Source organism: Saccopteryx bilineata, chromosome 7, assembly GCF_036850765.1.
Source record: "Saccopteryx bilineata isolate mSacBil1 chromosome 7, mSacBil1_pri_phased_curated, whole genome shotgun sequence".
Classification (NCBI taxonomy): domain Eukaryota; kingdom Metazoa; phylum Chordata; class Mammalia; order Chiroptera; family Emballonuridae; genus Saccopteryx; species Saccopteryx bilineata.
Genome location: NC_089496.1, coordinates 56,402,687 through 56,423,764, shown reverse-complemented (window position 1 = coordinate 56,423,764; position 21,078 = coordinate 56,402,687). Strand labels below are relative to the sequence as shown.

General features: G+C 59.7%; 1 protein-coding gene across 1 annotated transcript in view; it reads left to right on the top strand.

The window, feature by feature from the left end:
- Window positions 1-431: 431 nt before the first annotated feature.
- Window positions 432-21,078, top strand: part of VWC2 (von Willebrand factor C domain containing 2) — a 57,472-nt gene continuing 36,825 nt past the window's right edge. Inside the window, exons 1-2 of the mRNA XM_066239116.1 lie at window positions 432-804; window positions 2,003-2,810. Coding sequence (XP_066095213.1) covers window positions 2,106-2,810 — 705 coding nt within the window. The 5' untranslated portion in view covers window positions 432-804; window positions 2,003-2,105. The remainder of the gene's footprint in view (window positions 805-2,002; window positions 2,811-21,078) is intronic.

Genomic DNA, 21,078 nt, shown 5'->3' with positions numbered 1-21,078 from the left:
GCGGTGGAGAGCCAGGGGAGGCCGATGAGAAAGGAAGAAAATAAAGAAAAGAACGCAAGAAAGGGAAAAAGTCTAAATGAGAAGGTCTAAGAATGAGCGAGCGAGAAACCGAAAAGGAAGGAAGGAGAATGGCAGCCTCGGCCAGGCTGGGGGCCGGCAGCGGAGTGGGGGACGCAGCCGCGCGCGAGAGTGACAGGTAGGTTGTGCCTTCAGGAAGGGGCGCAAGCGGGCGGGGGGGAGGGGTTCCCCCAACCCTCGGGCAGCGCCGGCCGCCGCGGCGGAGGGAGCCAGGAGCACGCGGGCGGCGGCTGCGGCAGGCGAGACCAGCGCGCAGTCTCCCAGGCCGGCTTCGGTGCCACTCGCCCGCCCGCCCGCCGGGCTCCGGGCGTCTTCTCAGCCTCTGACGCGGCGCGGCTGCCCGACATGTCGGCTGCCTGGTCTGGAGACCGCCCTGAGCCTGCGGGAAAGGAGGAGCGAGGTCCGGCTGGGGCTGTCCCAGGGCGCGCTCCGTCGCGGAGACGCGGGGACGAGACCCGGGGTTGAGCCGCGGAGGGCGGCGCGGGCACTGACGCTGGTTGGGGCAGCCAGTGCCAGCCGCCGGCAGCGCGATGAGCAAGCCCGCGGAGACGCCCTAGCCGGGTGCACGCGCCAGGCGGAGCGCGCAGGTGGAGCTGCGCTCTCCGCCGCGCGCTAGGCGCGGGTCCTCCGCCGCCCGGAAGATGGGTGCTGGTGCCCCAGGGCCGCGCCCTCCGCTGCTGCCTTCACGCCCGCGAGCCCAGATTCTGACCGGCGCCTTGCGATCATGTATGTAGGCTGGGGCGCCCGTCCCCGGGGATGAGGGGGTGCATGTTGGATGTCCGTGCCCTGGGCAATCTTCAGCCTTCCTGCAGTTCGGGAGGAGCTCCCCCGCCCCCCAAGTTTGTAAATATGATTCGCTCCGGGCGGAGGTTCCCTGGGCCGGGGCTGGGAGTGAGCCGAAGGCACGAATGACGGGAGCCCTCCTGGAGTCCGAGGAAGGCGGAGGGACACAACCGGAGCGCTCCGAATGGGAGGAGCGGGGTTGGAAGGGGAGGTAAGGGTGGAGGGCTGGCTCGCACCCTGCGGCGTCTAGGCTTCTCTCGGCCCCTTTGGACGACAGAAACTTTGGGCTCTAGAAAGGCTTTGGAGACGGGGTGAGTGAGAGGGACTCGCCCCTGCCTTGCGCCCTCCATCCCAGCCTCCCCCAGAGCACACTTCAGCGCTGCCCTCTGACTTTAAGCTGTACCCCCCCCATCCCTTCCTGGGTAAAAAGCAATTAGGAGACTTAGCGCTGCGGCCCGCGGGGGGTCTCTCATCGTCCCCCGAGTGGCTGGGCAGCCGGCTGGGCGCAGTAGACAGTGGGGGAGCCGAGCCTTCGGAATTCCCAACCCCACCACCAGGGGTGGTCGGGGACACGCTTCCGGGCAAGGGGTCCGGGGGGGAAGGCGGGAAGCGGCGTCTGCTCCCCGCACCGGAGACGTTTGAAAAGTTGTTGGAAATGAGTCATGGGGTCCTAGCAGCTTTGTTTAACCCCCTCCGGTCCCTGGGGGTGTTTCCTGCACGGTCGTGCGCTTCCAGGTCCTCGGCGGAATTCTCCATTTGGTAACCATTGGGAATGCGTGGCCAGGACCTAGGGAGGGGCAGTCAGGGCTCCCGAATTCTGTGGCTCTGTCCGGGACTTGCCGGTGGGGAGGGCAGGCCGGGCTTGCGGCTTTCCCGCGGCTCGGCCGCCCGCCCTAGGCCGTCTCCACCGCCCATCACGACTACGTGAGAAACACTGCGGCGAGTGTCTCTCTGCAACTTCGCTTCCTGGTGTGTCTCCACGAGTCGTGATGTCTACGAAGCCCGGCTGGACACGCGGCCCCCGCCCTCGCGGTCCCGCCCGTTCCTCCAGGGCGCTGCGGGAGCCGGGCGGCGCGGGGCTGGGTGGGGGCCGGGCGCGCGCGGGCCGCGGGGCTCAGCTGTGCTGCTGTTCTCTCCACAGGGACGGCGGCTCCCGGCTGGCGGCGGCGCGCCCCCGGGCTGTGAATGCGACTCGCCCCTCCGCCGCGCTCCCCGCCCGCCCGCCCGCCGGGACGTGGTAGGGGATGCCCAGCTCCACTGCGATGGCAGTTGGCGCGCTGTCCAGTTCCCTCTTGGTCACCTGCTGCCTGATGGTGGCTCTGTGCAGCCCGAGCATCCCGCTGGAGAAGCTGGCCCAGGCGCCGGAGCAGCCGGGCCAGGAGAAGCGCGAGCACGCGTCTCGGGACGGCCCGGGGCGGCTGAGCGAGCTCGGGCGCCCGGCGAGGGACGAGGGCGGCAGCGGCCGGGACTGGAAGAGCAAGGGCGGCCGCGGGCTCGCCGGCCGGGAGGCGTGGAGCAGGCAGAAGCAGGCCTGGGCCGCCCAGGGCGTGGGCACCAAGGCCGGGGACCTGCAGGTCCGGCCCCGCGGGGACACCCCGCAGGAGGATCCCCCAGCCGCCGCCGCCGCCGCCGCCCAGGACTCGGCCGGCCCGGACCCCGCGCCCGCCACGGAACCGCCCGAGGAGTACGCGTACCCGGACTACCGCGGCAAGGGCTGCGTGGACGAGAGCGGCTTCGTGTACGCCATCGGGGAGAAGTTCGCGCCCGGCCCGTCGGCCTGCCCGTGCCTGTGCACCGAGGAGGGGCCGCTGTGCGCGCAGCCGGAGTGCCCGCGGCTGCACCCGCGCTGCATCCACGTCGACACGAGCCAGTGCTGCCCGCAGTGCAAGGAGCGGAAGAACTACTGCGAATTCCGGGGCAAGACCTACCAGACTCTGGAGGAGTTCGTGGTAAGAGGCGAGCGCCCGCGGGCGACTTTGCACCTCCCAGGAAGGGGCCAGACCGCCCCGAGCGCTATGCGCCCCCACTGTGGACAAGAGGCGCTCTCCACGCCCCCCTAACAGCACCTCTCTCTGTCAGTGCAGAGGTAATCGTCTCCAGCAGTGTGGCCTCTCCACTCTCATCCCTTTTGTCTTCCCTGGGAGAGGGTTTCCTTGCAGGGAAGCTCGGGCTGGGAAGGGGCTGGCCCGGCCCCTCCTGCGAGCTGTACATCTCTCGTTAATTCACTGCTCCTCCTTTAAAAGCGTTACCTCTGTAATGCTCAGCCTGGTTTCAAACGCGGGGTGATTTGCCCCTTCCCTTTGGGGTATATTCTTAAGCTAGTAGCCAGTGAAAGGTCCAAGCCGCTTCCCTAGGTTCTGTGTTGGGGTGTCGGGCAAATGTTCTAAAAAGAAGGAAAAGGAAGCGCTTGCTCATTGGATGTCAAAGCATAATGGTCGGCGAAAACAAGAAGCCAGTTCATGGGTAAAGCATGCTTTATTTTAGACGGGCACTTGTAAAAATATTAAAGTGCACCTGCCACCTTCTGAATGCCTGCCGTGTGCCAGGCGCGACAGGGTAGGTTTTTCAAACCGACGTTAACTTAGTTAACCACTCCAGCCTTCCAGGAGAACTTCAATCCACGTCCTGCCTGGACTTGGCCCCTGGACCCGGAATGCCAGAGATTTCCTGGGCAGCAGAGAGACCGAGAGCCCCCAGAGCTGTTCAGGAAAAGCAGGTGGGAGGAACCCACAGCCACTGAGAAATAGGGACTCAGAATGTGCCCAGGATAGGAGTGCCTGTAAGAGGTTTAGGATTAAATTCCTGGGCATTGTGGGACAGAAGATCTATGGATGGCGTACACAGTGTAGGAAGAACTTCGGGGATTTAGAGTTAAGAAACATGAGTTTCCAGCCCTGGCCGGTTGGCTCAGTGATAGAGCGTCAGCCTGGCGTGCGGAAGTCCCGGGTTCGATTCCCAGCCAGGGCACACAGGAGAAGCGCCCATCTGCTTCTCCACCCCTCCCCCTCTCCTTCCTCTCTGTCTCTCTCTTCTCCTCCTGCAGCCAAGGCTCCATTGGAGCAAAGATGACCCGGGCGCTGGGGATGGCTCCTTGGCCTCTGCCCCAGGCGCTAGAGTGGCTTTGGTCACAACAGAGTGAGGCCCCAGAGGGGCAGAGCATCGCCCCCTGATGGGCAGAGTGTTGCCCCTGGTGGGCGTGCCGGGTGGATCCCAGTCGGGCGCATGCGAGAGTCTGTCTGACTGTCTCTCCCTGTTTCCAGCTTTGGAAAAATACAAAAAACAAACAAAAAAAGAAACATGAGTTTCCATTCTGGCTTTGCAACTAATGAGTCACATGACAGGGACACAGCACCTGTCCCTCTGGGCTTCATTGTCTCACCTGTAAAGTAAGGGGCTAAGCTACCCCTAAGGCTCATGGGAGCTGATGCCCTAACTCACAGTTTATCCTCACGCTTCTGGGCTTGAACCCCTGGAGAAGCCAAGAAAAGTTTGGTGAGGAACTCCTAGGAACCAGGCCCCCTGGCCACACACCTGGGTAAGTCAGGAACCCTGCCCTCAAAACACTCCCTGAGAGATCTCAGTTTATAAGAAAATCTAAGTGTTCGTATATAATCTAAGTATTATAGCAAAAACAAGTGGTTAGTTTTAAAACTGTTAGTATTTATGACTGCACTATATGGAGTTGCATAGTTATTTCTTAAAATTGTCCAGTGAGGTAGGCTGAGGTATGATTCGCATCTTGATCTGAAACACCCAGACACATGACAAAAGTGGACATTGATCTACCCTGACATCCCAGCTAGAAGGGAGGCTTCACACTTCTGTTTAATAATTCACAGCCTGGAGCTCGGTGGCATGAGGCTGCCTTTGGGGACGGACTCCTGTTCTCAGAACCGGTCCATAGGCAGAGTGGGTGTTGAACCCTGGAGATGGGAGATGGTGGCAGCCGAAGGGAGATGGGGACGGTCACCGTCCCGGGAAGCATTAAAGGGCCTAGGTTTAGAGAGGATGAACTGTATCTCTCATCTCCGAGTGACTCTGCATTCCTAACTTCCGTCCAATCATTACCCGCGAGCTGTGAGGAGGTACCTGGGAGGCATGTTGGAAAGCGGCTCCAGGTTTTCGCGCTACGCCTGCTCCTACAGTGTGCACAGCTGTGTGTGTGTGTGTGTGTGTGTGTGTGTGTGTGTGTGTGTTTATTTGGTGCAGTTCATTTCTGTTAGCACTGGGAACATTTCCATGCATTAGTGTGGCTCTGGGTGAGCCAGTGTCGGTGTTTCTGTTTCCTTCCACGTCAAGACAGGATGTTTCCTCAGGTGACGGAAGAATGAGTGCAGATGGGGCTCGGGTCAGCTGCGAGCGCAAGGGACCGGTGGGTGGTGTGCTGAGCACCTGGGCCCATGGCCGTCCACAGGCTTGCTCTGGGGTTCCCGGGCTTCAGAGGGAGAGACTGTAGCCCTGGTTTGTATCATAACACAGAGTGCATGGGAAATGGAGAAGGGGATGCATTTCCGGTCTGCAATGCCGGCACAATCAGGTCAAGCTGGCAACTCTGTTTCTCCTCAGAAGGAAGGAGAGAAAGGGGGCGGGGCTCCTCCGGATCTCTTTTCCTGGGTGGAGCTTAAGGAGTCTGTTCTCTGCATCCTGAGAGAGAAGAGGTCTCGTTGGAGGCTGGGTGTCCACTGTGGGTCTGCAGTGACTGGCAGAGGGAACCCCAGCTCCTGCCCTGTGCCCGGTCCCTGCTTCTTGTCCTTTCAGTGGACACATCTCTGTGTAGTGCCTTCTCTGCCCGGGTTTCTCTGTATTTCAAACCTGTCTTCCCCTCTCTCTGCACGTTCCTGACCCCCCCCCCCCCCGCAACTCCCATCTCTTGCATCCTGGTTGACCTAAGCCAGCTGTCAGCAGAAGACCTCGCTCATGTTTCAACAACATGCCATGAAGCGGCTAATAATAATTAGAGTAATATTCCCATTCACCCAGGATGTCTGCAATTTAGTTTGTATCAAGTCCGGAGAAGAATACCTTTCCTTGTAGAATTTTCTCCGCTGCCTCTCAAATTATACCATGTGTCCTGTTCTTTACCTTGTATCTGCCGGCATCCAACTGTGAATGAGGGAGTCTGCTTGTTGCTTGGAATTACTTATAAATGAGTGGTGTTTTCATGTGCTGTCTGCTTCCTAGGGTGATGCCTTCACACCACCAGGCATCACAAAGCACTGTGGACCAGGTGCCTTAAACAAGATAAACAGGTTGTCTCATAGCCCCAAAGGCTGGGAGATGAGCTCAAGGTGTGCGCAGCGCTGGTTTCTCCCAAGCCCTCTCTCCCAGGAGACCGCCGTTTTGCCCTGTGTCCTCTCCTGGTCCCTCTGGGCGTGTCTGCGTCCTCATTTCCTTTTGTTTTCTTTCTTTTTTTTTTTTTTTGGTGACAGAGATGGACAGATAGGGACAGACAGGAAGGGAGAGCGATGAGGAGCATCAATTCTTCCTTACAGCACCTTAGTTGTTCGTTGATTGCTTTCTCATATGTGCCTTGACCGGGGGCTACAGCAGACTGAGTGACCCTTTGCTCAAGCCAGTGACCTCAGGTTCAAGCCAGCGACCTTTGGGCTCAAGCCAACGACCATGGGGTTTCGAACACGGGTCGTCCGCGTCCCAGTCCGACGCTCTATCCACTGTGCCACCAGCCTGTTCAAGCCTCATCCCCTTTTCTTATAAGGACACCAGTCAGGTTGGATTGGAGCCAGTTTATACAACCTCATTTTAGCTTAATTACCTCTGTAAAGACCCTGTCTCTAAATACAGTCACGTTCACATTCAGTGGTATTGGGTATTAGGACTTCGGCATATGAATATGTCCAGCTTGTAACACAGGGCGTCCGTGACCATAGTTGACCTCATCAGCATGCGCCCCAATTTCATAAAAGGAATGTGGTCTGTGAGGGCGAATCAGTCAGCGTGACTGGGGGTGTTGATGGAGGAGACACGGGGGCCGTGGTGATAAAGGACACGCGGGGGCCGTGGTGATAAAGGAGACGGGGGGGCCGTGGAGAGGGGGGGAGGACGCGGGGGCCGTGGCGATGGGGGGGGACGCGGGGGCTGTGGCAATGGGCGGGGGGAGGGGACGCGGGGGCCGTGGTGATAAACTACCTGCCCGACACACAGAACTGAGCAGCCCACGTCAGCGCTCTGATCCATCGGTTCCGTTCTGAGCGCCACTCTGGGGACGTGTGACTTACACTCTTGGGCACTTGTGTCGCGCATCACTAACGGGCGACTCGGACAAGCTCCACTGAGCAGTGTTTAATTCACCCCCGATGACTACCAAGCAGGCCAGCAGTAAGTGGAGTTGGAAACTCATTCATAGAAGAAATGATTCCATTTTGAGCAAGGAAAGCCATTGTACCCCCCTGTTCCCCCCCACGGTGGGCACCCCGGTCCCCTGTGGGAGAGTGACAACAGAAATGGGGCCTGCCAGCTCTGTCTCGGTGTCTTATAGAACCTCACGGCATGCACGTGGCTCCCTGAGATGAGGCCGTGCAGGGTGAGTGGAACTTGGCGTGGCTCTGCTGTTGGCCGGTGGTATCGGGCTGCCGTGTGTCCACACCGGCTATCGTAGCTGACCGGGAGCTCTGATTGGCAACGGGACAAGCCTTTGAAGAAAACAGAGAAAATGAATCATTAATACATGCCTCTCGCAAGGCTCTCTCGCGAAGCCCGAGGGCAGCTGACCCGCAGAGGACAGAAAGCGGTGGCAGCAGGCGGGATGCTTTGGGCCCCTCGAGGTGAACAAGCCCTCCCCTGTGGCTTCAGCGTCCGACTTCTGACCTGACCCTGTCTCCAAATCCCATTTCCAGAAGTGTATGAAAGAAAGAAAGAAAAAAAAAAACTTGACGTGAAGTTTGGAATGAGAGACTGCGTCTAAACCAGGAGTCCCCAAACTACGGCCCGCGGGCCACATGCGGCCCCCTGAGGCCATTTATCCGGCCCCCACTGCACTTCCGGAAGGGGCACCTCTTTCATGGGTGGTCAGTGAGAGGAGCATAGTTCCCATTGAAATACTGGTCAGTTTGTTGATTTAAATTTACTTGTTCTTTATTTTAAATATTGTATTTGTTCCCATTTTGGTTTTTTTTTTTTACTTTAAAATAAGATATGTGCAGGGTGCATAGAGATTTGTTCATAGTTGTTTTTATAGTCCATCCCTCCAACGGTCTGAGGGACAATGAACTGGCCCCCTGTGTAAAAAGTTTGGGGACCCCTGGTCTAAACAGACCTCTACTGCCCTGACGATCAGGAGCCAACGGAGAGGAAGATGCGACTCCGTACTTGCGAAAGGCAGGAATCGACGTTGTGTGGGCTGAGGGGGCTTCGCGTAGGACAGTCCTGTGACGGTGGACCCCGGCCGCGTCAGGGGGCTCGAGCCGTTGTCAGGTTTATGTTCCTCTCAGGAAGCCAGTCTGATGCTTGTGCTGTGGCCGCCTCTGACTTCGCCTGGGTTCCGAGGAAGGTTTTGTGAATTCTGTGCTTCTCCATGTCTGACCCCCGTGTCTTAAGCCATTTAAAGAAGAACAATTAAGCAAACAAGACATAGTATAGTTTCTCTGGACTTTTCAGATGGGTCCCTGACTCGGTGGGGCAAACACGACCTCAGTGACTGCCTGTGGTCGTGCTCAGCGCAGCCTTGGAGTGGCGGGCACCACGGGGCAGATGCTACGCACGTTCGTCCTTCAGAATGGGAGGAAGGGGACCGATATGGATTCAGCACCTGTATAGTTGACACATTTTTTTAAAATTTTTTTTTGGTAATTTGCACATCAGACTGATGAGTTGGTGTTTTATTTTAAAGGGGAGAAAACTTAGGTTCAGATCAAAGTCGTTGAGCTAGTCAGCGGTGGCCCTGGGATGTGAGCCCTATATAAAGCCTGTTGGGCACTGAAAACGGCGGACTTCCGACCACACCCCCTTATTATACTTTCATGACCGTGTGGTGACGGCGTGGCTCTCTGTGTGTGGCTAAGAGAGAGAACTTCCGGTCCGCAGAGGAGGGGAGGCCCAGACCGGCTGGGAGCCCTTGACCTACGTCCGTGTCCAGCAGACGCTGCGTCAGTCTGGCTGTTTGTGTGGAGTTCTGTCCTCTTCGACTCAAGCCATCCAGCACGAAATAAGTCTCTGTGCCTTTCGACGTCGGAAACCTCGGGCTATAATGAGAACGGAAGCGTTGGGTCCCGGGAGCTCCCCGAGGGTGAGAGCGAGGGAAGTGACTCCAGTGGGCACTGGGTGGAGCACTAACTCTCCGGAGAGTGGCCGAGACCTTGGAGACTAGCAGACCCTCCAGGGGGAGGGGATACGGGGAGGCGACCAGAGAGCCATCTCCAGCCCGAGGACCTGTTCTGATCGGCTCCCAGCACATAAGACATTTATTGGATAAGCGCAGATATTTAACGAAGAAGAGGTTCACATAAATACCCAGATTGCCCAATTGTTAAGAAAAAAGGGTTGATTCCCAGGTGGCCGCCGTCCGCCAGGGCTGAACCAGGCTGTCCCTTCAGAAGGACACTTGCTTTCCGTCTGACCACATCCCCACTGGACGTGATTTGCCTGTGGTCATGTGGATGCGTGGCTTTGGAGTGTCTCTGCACAGGGAGAGGAAGTTCACCTTGGGAAACTGATGCCTTATTCAAAATCCTACAACCAGCTGGTAGGAGAGGAGGCTTAGGGACCACCCAGGCCCCCCAGGGTGTCAGGCCCCGCCCCTGGGGTGTCAGGCCCCACCCCGGATATCAGGCCCCGTCTCAGGGTGTCAGGCCCCACCCCCGGGTGTCAGGCCCCGCCCCTTGAGTTTGGGTGGAGAGTCAGCTAACAGCTTGAAGGACAGGGGGCTTTCCATCTCAAGACCTCGGTGGGTATCAGACACTTGTTCCAGTTCACCCCTGTGCCCTGGGCGGTTCTCAGAGCCTCCTTATTTTTCGGGGGTCGAGACTGGAGAGTGTCCTGCTTACCTGTCAGATGACCAGAAGTCAATGAGACGCAGCACGGAAACAGTTCGAATCTGCATGGCTCCGCGCGAACGGGAGAGTTTTAAAAAGCCTGCCGCTGGCTCAGCGTGCACGTTGAGGTGCGTGCGTCTGGGGGGTGGGGAGCGTCTAAACGGGAGACGTCCGCCCGCGAGCGAGCGTGGTGTTTGGTCTCCGCAAGGACCCGTGGAGGCTGCCGTCTTTGGACAGCGGCTCAGCGCTGTTGTGTTTTCCTGCAAAATATCTCCTTCTCAGATGGTACCTCCAGATCGGGCAAGTTCTGGAATAAAAACATCGTTATTGCATTTGTTTATGGATCTGCCAGGCCCTGGACGTGCTCCTGGAGATACAGGGACAAACCAGGTGCCCCCAGGTACAGGGGCAGTGCCCTGGGGTGTGGGGGGTGGGGTGCGGGCAGGGGGCAGCGGGAGGACTGTGCAGGGACTCAGCGGAGAGCCGCACACCCAGACCCCGTGGCTGCGGTTGTTTGTCAGTAAATGGCAGAGAAATCCTTGGGCAGATGTCGGGGGAGTAGACAAGCGTTTGTCTCAGACGGAGCGACTGCGAGTTGGACGGTGGCCGGCGCCCCCCATAGCCACCCTTCACGGTCCGGTTCTGACCACGGAGCTCCTCTGTGCTGCCGCTCTGTTCCCAGCCTGACACGCTGCCAGCTGGACCTCACTCGGCATTCTATTTCTGTCGGGCCCTGGGGTGCAGCCAGGACACACAGTGCCTTTTGGATCTGCAGGAGAGGATGATGTCAGACGTCAGCCCGAGGCCCGGTGGGGTCTGTCGGAAGCCCTGGGCCTGGGGACGTGCCCGGGGATGGGAAATTCAGTTGCCGTGGGTCTCTGCACATTTCTTCTATGGCTGAGAAGCTTTTGCTCTGAACGTGAAGAAACCACCCCTTGCCTGGAAACGTGGAAGACTGATAACCCAGCCTGTGCAAAACCCCTGAAATCCTGGATAACTTAGACAATTCTTCTGAAAAGCACAGCTGAAATGGCCAAAAAATAGGAGACATCACTCCCTCGAGGTGGAAGTCAGAACCCAGGGGGGAGAGTCGGCCTCACAGGGGCGGCATCTGAGGGCTCCTGCTGGTGCCTAGAGCCTGGGTCCCCGGGACTCACAGCCCCACAAAGAGAGAGCCAGGTCAGGTCAGCATGTCCACAGAGGAGTGGGCTGGACACACTGGCCCGGATGGGTCCGAGCCAGGCGCGGAGCTCGGAAAGGTTTTCTCTGAATGGGTTGCCGTCACCAGGGCATCTGCCCATTCGTGGGCGTGGAGCCCAGATCCACGCTTCTCTGACTGGCCCAGAACATCCAAGGGGGATCACCTTGTCTCAAGGGGTCCCAGGCTGCTACCTGACGAAGCAAACGCCCTCAGCCCGAGTGCACCCTTCACCCTGCCTGCGAGGAACCCCCCCCCACCAGCAGCAGCGTTCCAGGGAATCGGATGATAGAATAAAATTGCACACAAGAACCCCAAAGGGCTTCGTCACCAAGAGTCAGTGGAGATAAGCGGTCAGATCAGACCCAGACGTGGGCATGAACAAGAATATTGAATATGCACGAAGAATCCCACGCCGGAAGAAGACGTGTGGGTGAGCAACACAGGTGTGTCCAAGACACGAGTCAGCCGTAAGCAAGCGGCAGCTGGAACCCGTCCATGTGAATGCTCTAACAACTGCGTCCCTGTTCAGCCGAGAGGGTTGGAATGTAAACTAGATCAAGAGTAGACATGGGCCCTGGCCAGTTGGCTCAGTGGTAGAGCATTGGCCTGGCGTGCGGGGGACCCGGGTTCGATTCCCGGCCAGGGCACATAGGAGAAGCGCCCATCTGCTTCTCCACCCCACCCCCCTCCGTCCTCTCTGTCTCTCTCTTCCCCTCCCGCAGCCAAGGCTCCATTGGAGCAAAGATGGCCCGGGCGCTGGGGATGGCTCCTTGGCCTCTGCCCCAGGCGCTAGAGTGGCTCTGGTCGCAGCAGAGCGACGCCCCGGAGGGGCAGAGCATCGCCCCCTGGTGGGCAGAGCGTGGCCCCTGGTGGGCGTGCCGGGTGGATCCCAGTCGGGCGCATGCGGGAGTCTGTCTGACTGTCTCTCCCCGTTTCCAGCTTCAGAAAAATACAAAAAAAAAAAAAAAAAAGAGTGGACATGACAGGGAAGTGGCAGGTCGGGTGGAGAACGTGGTGGCATGCGGGCACAGGGAGGGAGACCGGAAGAGCTGTTCCGATACTTGGAGAATGGGGGGGGGGAGTCCCCAGGGGCATCGGATGAGCATTCCGAGAGAGAACGATGAGGGAACGGGAGAGAAATGGAGAGCTGGGATCCAAGACCTTCTTCCGGTTGCAAGACCACTCTGTTCTAATTCAGGAATCCCACGGACTCCTCCGGGAAGACACACAAGCACGGACTCACACCCGGCCCGGCCGCCCTGAGGGTGCGGGACACTGCAGGCCAAAGGAAGGTTTTCAGAGCAGCCGGAGAGGAAAGCCGGGGCCCAGCAGAACCCCAGGAAGTAGGTCGTCCGCCCACGTCTCGTCCACGGGAGAGAACCCCAGACCGCAGGGGAGCGTCTTCACAGGACGAAGAGGAGAGGAGCGTGCCTCCCGCGTGTGTCTGCGGCACCACTGTGTCAGGAACTCAGGAGTGAGCCCCGGAACGGAGAGCGTACCCCCAAGAACCCGTTCCTGGAAGAACTGACGGAGCCGACCCGTGGGACGCAACTGGCCAGAGGGAGGAGGACCTCGGAAGTCAAGTCACGGAGCCGGGAAGGAAGGGAACGAAACCTGTTGTTCAGCAGAGCAGAGGAGTGGGGATCCTCAGCTGGGCCCTGGCAGGGGGCATCGGGCGACGTGAGCGGACATTTTTGGGTGTTATAACTGCGGGGGAGGGGGTCGGGGATGTTACTGACATCTGGTGGGTGACAGACCTGCTGCTGAGACCCCACAGGGTACAGAGCCCCCCCCCCACCCAGGCCCAGTGTCAGAGGAGTGCTGGTGGTGAAACCCGGCTGGACGGGGGGTCTCCCTGGTGGTGGTGGCTCACCAGAGGTGGACCTGATGTCTCTGTGCTTTGCAGGGGTTGGGGTGAGTTACAACTGGAGCTGGAATTGAGAAGGTGACCTTTAAACAAACACGACTGACTTTCCGTTAAGTACAACTTTCCCATGGTTTTTTTTTTGGGGGGGGGGGAGAAGTTATCGTTGGGGACGGCTCAGCTGTAGTGGAAGTCATGGGATAGGTCAACACCCTCAGAGGCGCCTCCTGATGTCCAGAGTCGCTGGTCCCAGCTGCCACTGGGCTCCCGTCGGCCCTGGGTGATGGCGCCCGCGCCTCCCTAGTGAACTGCAGAGCACGTCACCGTGGCGCTCTCCTCTCCCTCGCTTCTCAGCAACACCCGTGGCTCCCCGCGGAGCTCAGAAATGACCGGTGAGGTCAGCTCTCCCGGACAGGCAGTCCCTCCGGATTGCACCCTGGCTTTCCGCACCGGCCAACACCCTACCTACGTCACCTCACATTGTATATATTTATACTTTCTTCATCCTGCTTTAAAAACAGCTTCTCCCTTACATCTTACTTTCGGTGTTTTTGTTTTAGGAGGCTTGGAACAGATAACACACACAATTAGCATCAAGCAAGTCCCAAGGCATACTTGTTAATTTCTGGTAAGGTGTCAGGAGCTATAACTCGGCTCCTGGCCACACTCCTGCGCTGTTGACAGCTATGTTCCGGGGACACAAGGCCCTTGGCCAGCGGACAGGCTGCCCTGAGCGCCTCGGCCTCCACCCACTGGGAGGTTAGCCGTGCCGTCTCGTGTGCAGAAGTGTCAGCAGCGGGAAGGTTGGGGGAGAAAGGATTCTGACAGGCCGCTGCCTGTCCCGGGGCCTGTGAGGAGCAGGGACCACTGGTGGCCTGAGGGATAAACTGTGCTCTGGCTCCAGTCTCGCAGCTCGGGTCCCCTCCCGCTGGTGGCAAAGCTCCCCCTGGCTCCCAGCGCCCTCCAGGCGTTCGAGGAAATCAGTGCGTCTTGCTCCTCGGTGGGTGACAGCAAGGGGCAACTCAGGACTTCTTGGCCAGCTCTTGAGGACCAGGCCGCCTGCGTGTCTCAGTGCAGATCGAGCTGGGTCCCTTCCTTCCGAGTGGACCTGGCAGTGACCGGAACAGCCCCCGTGGAAAGAGGCTGCATGAATTTCAGAACATGTGGGAAGACGCTCTGCTTCCACAGGAAGCGTGAGGCCCAAGGCGGGAGCCAGCAGTGCCTGCCCCCTGGGCCCGGCTGGCCGTGGTCCAGCTCTTGCTGGACAGTTGGTGGCTGATGCGTCCTGAAGGGGAGTGTCAGCAAGAAGTCAGGTTCTGACCTCAGACTGCGTCCAGACAGGCGCGTCCACATAGCCGCTTGGTAGCCGGGGAGTGTCAGCCCTGTTCCTGGAGCCGGCCTGGCCTTGGGCAAAGGACACTGACCTGCTCCGTTGGTCATCTTCTTTTCTCCCTGCTTAAGATGACCACTATGACTGTCATCTCAAGTGAAGAATGTTAAAGGGAGCAGCGTGGTTTTCTTTTCTTCTGGTGTGTGTGTGTGTGTGTGTGCAGCTGTGTGTCTGTGTGTGTGTCTGTCTATGTCTGTGTTTTAGGAAGAGCTATGCATATCCATCTCAATGTGTTCTTTTTCTACTTTGCCGCAGTCCCCACCACTCTCTATTACTGCACCAAGTTCCCTGTCCTGTTTTCTGATTTGCTGAGTTCCTGAAAGAGTTTGGATTTGGGATTCCCAAGAGAGCCGAGCCTCATGTCACACCCTCACACCCATCTTTTAAAGGCCTACTCTGTGCAAATGTTTAATTTTAATCATTTATTTATTGAGTGAAAATCAAGCCTCTGTTTCTTCCAAGTATGGCTTATTTTTCATCCTGAACTCTTAATTCTAGAACAGGTGGGTTTAGATCTTCCCATTTTATTTTATTTTTTTAACATGAGGAGTTTGTCTTTTTTTCTCCTTCTTCTTCCCAAGTCTGGCCCATATAGGTATGCCCGGTTGACGTCACATTCCTTCTGTTAAGGGATTAAATTAGGAGCCTGTAACTACACCAAAATCTCAACATCACCCACGTTTCCAAGGTGGGAGGAGAGACAACCCTTCCCTGCTTTGGAGCCAGCGTCCAGGGTGGACCCCTGAGTCTGGCTGCGTAGGCCTGTGGTCAGCCAGCTGCTCCCCAAACTCCCCCACTCTCTCTGTCCCTCTCTGTTTGCAGCCGGCCAGGGTGTGGAGGTCAGGGGCTGGCCCACCGTGGGCACACAGCTGATGCTACTGCAAAAATAGAGGTGCGGGCGGCGTCTTCGTCAACTCGGGCCGTCATGACAGATGGCGGAGGCTGGGTGGCTCAAACCACAGAAACTTACTTCTCACCGTCCTGAAGCTCAAGGTCAGGGGCCCGGCTGAGGACCCTCTCCGTCTGTACTGTGTCCTCACGTGCTGGAGAGAAAGCTGAGTGAGCTCCTGTCTCCTCCTCCTCTTGTAAAGGGCACTAATCCCAGCCTGAGGGCCTCACCCTCAGGACTTCATCGGGCTCTAACGACCTCCCAGTGACCCTGCCTGCAAATACCATCTTGTTGGGGGTTAGGGGCTTCAGCAGATGAGTTTTCCGGAGACACGACCCCCCAGTGCCCAGCAGGAGGCCGGTGTGTTTTGGTGGTATGGGATCTGACCGTACCGTGTTGAGTGGACACGTCTCCGGGATGCTGACCGGGTCTGCATCTCCAGCCCAGGGGAGCCATCCTCCTCCTCATCCCAGCCGGGCAGCTGCTCGCCGCCGCGTCAGACGGGAAACAGGGCCAGCACACCCCACCTGCGTCCGCCCCTCCTGAGCGAGCTCCTGCACCGTGGACATTCATCCGAGGGACCCCCCCTCCCTAGAGGGTCTGTGATTTAAGAGATTGGGGGGGGGTCTTGCCTCCATCCAGCTAAACCGTCAGGAAGGCAGAGCGACTCTCTGGGAGGAGAAGGCGGCCGCGCTGGGCGGGTTGTCAAACGTTTTATACTGTTCATCTGTCCCCTGGTAAGCGGCGTGTTTTCTTCCTGAGACTGGAAGCTTGACAGCTTCTGGGGACAGTCCTTAATTAAGTCCCTTTGTGCGCAAATCCATCCCCTGACAGAGAAGGGGAAGACGGAGGGAAACAAAAGAACCGTTCTGAGGAGCGCAGGACGCAGGGGTTCTGTGGCTGCCCGGCCAGCAGCTCCGGAAGGCGGCTGGGTGGTGGGGTCGGGTCACTCTGCAGTGGAGGAGAGAGAGCATGGAGGGGCACGCAGGGGTCTGGGGCACCCCGGACTCCCCCCTGAGGGAAGGAGGAAGACCAGACAGCACTCGGAGCCTCGACAATGAGGCTGCTGGGGAGGCGGCTGGGTGGGGGCCGCTTGGGTCACTCTGCAGTGGAGGAGAGAGAGCGCGGAGGGGCACGCGGGGGTCTGGGGTGCCCCGGAACCCCCCCTGAGGGAAGGAGGAAGACCAGACAGCACTCGGAGCCTCGACAATGAGGCTGCTGGGGAGGTGGCTGGGTGGTGGGGGCAGGTCACTCTACAGTGGAGGAGAGAGAGCACAGAGGGGCACGCAGGGGTCTGGGGCGCCCCGGAACCCCCCCTGAGGGAAGGAGGAAGACCAGACAGCACTCGGAGCTTCGACAATGAGGCTGCTGGGGAGGTGGCTGGGTGGTGGGGGCAGGTCACTCTGCAGTGGAGGAGAGAGAGCACAGAGGGGCACGCAGGGGTCTGGGGCGCCCCGGACTTCCCCCCGAGGGAAGGAGGACGACCAGACAGCACTCGGAGCCTCGACAGTGAGGGCTGCTGGGCCGGTGTCCCCTTGTCCCCGTGGGACCTGCTGCTTTGGGTTTGGAGACAGAGCTCTGAGGAGCCGCGGGCTCCTCTGATACGACAGTTTCAGGTCAGGAGCCGGAAGCAGGTCTGCGGAAAGACGTAGCCCCAGACGACTGTTGGAAAGAAAACCGTGACCGGCCTTGCGTCTCCCAGGGTCCCTGCATTGCAGGTGGTCAGGAGGGGCTGGCCACGGGGGAGGGGGGCACATAGCCCAGGACGTACCTGTGAGGACAGCACCCGAGTGGCCCGGTGGTCTGACCAGACCCTGAGTCCAGGCTGCCGCCCGGGCTGTGAGGAGGCCTGGCCCTGCCCCAGGCCTGTGGGGGGCGGTGGTGACGGGTGGGGGGGGGGTCACCCTTTGGAGCTTTATTCTCCAGCTCCAAAGTCACACCGCCCCAGGCTATCAGAAGCTCCTAGTGTCCCTAGAGGGGACTTCCTGGCGTCCCTCTAGGCGCACCGGGCTGAGGGTGGCACTGGGCTCTTCGGAGAGGTAGGCTCCGCAGCTGGAAAGGGCACTTCCGCCATCTGGTGACAAGACTGTGACATGGACTTCGGGAGGCTGCTTGTCCTGGGGTGTTTGTTGAAGGGTGTGTGTTGTCTGTGCCTCTGATCACGTGTTTCCCAACCTGAGGTCGCGGGAGGGACCACCCCACGGGGCTAATGCGTCAACCGCGCTTGGCGCACCCACCCGGGGACCGGACACGTCCTTCAGGGCTAGAGCGGTCCTTGTGGTTGTGGACGGCACTTGTTCTGACCAGCTTAAAGTCCCTGAGTTTCCTTGGGGCATCTCCATCTCCTGTGGTCGTAGGAGTCTCGCTGCTTTGGGGCAGTGACTCAGCATGTCAGGGTCTCCCCCGCCCACGAGACACCCCACATCTTTATCCTCCCACATTGGCGCTGGGAAGAACCCCTGTAGCCTCTGGGAGAGGGACCCTGTCCCCATGGCATCTGCTGTGCCCTGCTGTGCGCCCCCTCACCCCCGCCGGGATGGAGCAGGGTCCCCGAGCTGCGGTGTGGCAGGTCCCGCGCAGCCTTGGGCCCCTTGTACTGTGTCCTGAGGCAGTTGTCCTGCACATCTTTGCAGCCTCTGGTGTTAGGGCAGCCTCTGCTCTTGGCAGCCTCCCTGCCCCCACCTGCTGAGGACCACTGGTCCTCCAGCCGCAAGGCCCAGGGCTTCTTCCCACGCCGTCCGCTGCCCCGGGGAGGAATCCGCTCTCTGTGGGGCCCCTGCTTGTCTCGATGGCTGTCCCTTCCTGGCCGGCCACCATCCTCACCACCAGATGCCGGTTTCATTCCTTTTCTGTCATTCCAAACAAGAGCGACAGCTTTGCCTCCACATTCCCACTGGGCGCACAGCTCAGCGAGCATCCATCCGCCATGTCCGCCTTCCCTCTGGTCCCTCCTTCAAACCCTCACTTCGCTGCCCCCCACCGGCCTGGGCACGGAGGTGAGCGCCTTGGGCGTCCTTGAGCACTCAGGATCCTGTGAGGCAGCGACTCTGGGACTGGTCAGCGGAGGGTGGAGGGGTTGATGGGGGGACCGGGAAGGCTGCTCCCGCTGTCCCCGTGTCCACACCTTCCATCTCCCGTCCTGGGATTCAGAAGGAGTTTGTTGTTTGAGTACGTAAGGGAGCGTGAGTCCTCAGCTGCCGTAGCTGTTCAGTGAAAACGCTGATCAGTGCAGGAGGACAGTTAGAAAACACGGAACGGGCAGAGCCCGGCCTGACCGCTCCGCAGGCCACAGACGCGGTGGCTGCAGAATCTTGAAATTCCGCTCTCCGATCCTGGGCTGTGCCTCCCGCGGCTCAGTTCCCACGGGCTCCCTGCCCTGAAGTCACCGCGTGAGCCTGCGCGCCGTGCACGCGCCTCCGTCTCCCCCTCCGTGTGCGTACCCAGCGCGCGGTGCACGCCCCTCTGTGTGCGGACCCAGCGCAGAACCCAAACTGGACCCCTCTCACTGCAAAGATTTCCTGCCCTCCCTGCCCTGCGTGGCTCTGTAGGGGGCGCCGCACGGCCCTCCCCGAAGGGGGTTTTATTGGCAGCATTGCTCACGACGTCCACCCGAGTGGCCGTCAGCTCTCCAGTCCCTCCGGCCACTTTTCCTCCACTGGGTCAGCACTTAGCCACCGGGCGCTGCTCGATCACTGTGATTGCCGTAGCAAACACGGATGTGAGGGAGACGGGGGCTCTGGCCCTTGCGTGGGTCACACTGAATGTGGGACGGGGGCTCCGGCCCTTGCGTGGTGGCCGCTCACCTGCAGATGAGGGGTGGGGAGGGGGTTCTGAGTGTCAGAGACCCCGTGCTCCGTCCTAGCCGGTGCGCCTGAAGGAGCTCAAGGCATCTCGGGACTTGAGGAGTTTGGAAGGAGAGAGAGGGAGGGAGAAGGAAGTCCAGTGTCCGTCCGTGTTTGCCTTTATGTTCACGGGACTCTTGTTCGTGTCCTTGCAAAGTCTCAACAGCGTGGGGGGTTAGACTAGTAACAAAACGTCTCAGCTGCTGGAAGAAACAGAGAAGTGGGGGTGGGGGGAGTTATTGGGTGTCGAATCCTTTCACCTGAGAAGGGTCCTTGCTGAAGTCCACTCGCTCTTAGTCTCCACGTCTAAGCTGACCTCATCCACAAAACCATCACGGTTACTTGGGAAATGGCTCCAGGATTGTCTTGTCTCCCGTTTGTCCCTGAGGACGCCCGGTGTCCTCCCTTGGCCACCAGGAGCGACGCATTAGGCAGGGTGGGGTTCATGGCTCCCACGCCGGTGGCCCCCCGGTAAAGAGCTCCAGGTCGGAAGTGCAAGGGGGGGGAGTCGCTCTTCAGGACTCAGGTGACCCAGGCCAGGGCCTTTTCTGGCAGCACAGAGCAGGAGGACGTGTCTGTCCGGGCTGGAGTTAAGAAGAGCCGGCTGGTGTCCCCGGGTAGGCGGGCTCCCGGTGGCGTGAGGGGAGCGGCTGGAGAGGCCGGGTGGCATTCCGGGACCCAGACAAGAGCGGGTTTCACGTTCACCCTGCGGTGTAAACGCGTGGAGGCAGCCCCAGCTCCACTGGTGTTGACACCAGAGGAGGAAGGGTTTGAACTGGATCTAAAACGAGAAGGAATCCATTACCACCTGGTGAGCCCGCCCCGGGAGCGATGGCTGGAGGGCACGGCGTGTGGGCTCTGCCAGTGGCGCTGTGTTGCCGAGGGGCAGCTGGCGTTTCTCTGCCCACTGGGTGGGGGCTGGCCCGGTGGTGAGTGAGTGAAGCCCCGTCAGTTACTGATCAGGACCAGACACCCAGGCAGGAGTGGCAGGGGCCCAGGAGGGGGCAGTGGGTGGGGATTGGGGCCCCTCCAGCTCATAGGACTGGACACTGGAGGGTTCTGCTATGTGACTCGGGTCCTGGGCAGAGGTCCCGGGAACCGTATTATCAGGTGGGAAGCTCTGACTTAGAACAAACACCAGCCCCGTCCTGACTCCCTCCGCCCCCCGAGGGGCTGTGCTCGGGACCTGAGACACCTGCCTTCAAACACAGATCGAACTGTTGCTTTATGAAACGGCTGCCGTCCGGTGGAGGTCTCGATTCCCGTCTTCCGGGAACACCGTGTAGGCAGAAGGGGACCCGTGCGTGCCGTGGGTGTGTTCTCCCTGCCAGGGGCTGGTTGTGTCCGGGTGTGGTGCCTCGTCACCTGGGGCCTCGCAGCCCAGGACTCACCGTCCCCCTCGTCCCCACGGTCTGTAGAACCCACATTCCCGTGGGGCGGCTTCGGCTTGCTGGGTCCCACATGCCGCTGCTGCTGCTCCGCCCTGGGTGAGCCCAGAGGGAAAAACCACTCCTCCGGGGTTTCCCGGGAAAAGAAACACCCGCCACGCCCAGCCCGAGTGGCTGTGGAGGGGTGTGGTCGGCAGGGCACACACACCCTTTCCTGGAACGGCCATTAGGCTTGATCGGAATGATCCAGAAGGGAGAGGCGGGACTGCTGGCCGCCCAGCGCGGGGAGGCTTGCTGCTGCCCAGTGTGTGGAAGACCGCGGTCAGGCGGAGTGAGGGAGAGACGGCCCACCGTGAGACCCCCTGCACGCAGCCGCCAGGAGCCCTGCCCCTTGTGAAGGGCGACCCCGTACAAGGTGCCTGCTGCCTCTGCGTGTCCGTTCCCATGTCGGTCAACACGGCCAATCACTGTAGTCCGTGTGTCTGAGTTGCCCTGAGCGTTATCTGAGGGCGTGTTCAGACAGCGCCTGGCCGGGGCCTGGCTCCGAGCAGTGAGCCTCAGTTTCCCAGTCCCTCGGGGCTGTCCCTTCATTTCCTGGTCCACCGTTTCCTCAGTCGAACGCTGGAGGTGTTCTGGTCGGTCGGCCGGATGGCGCT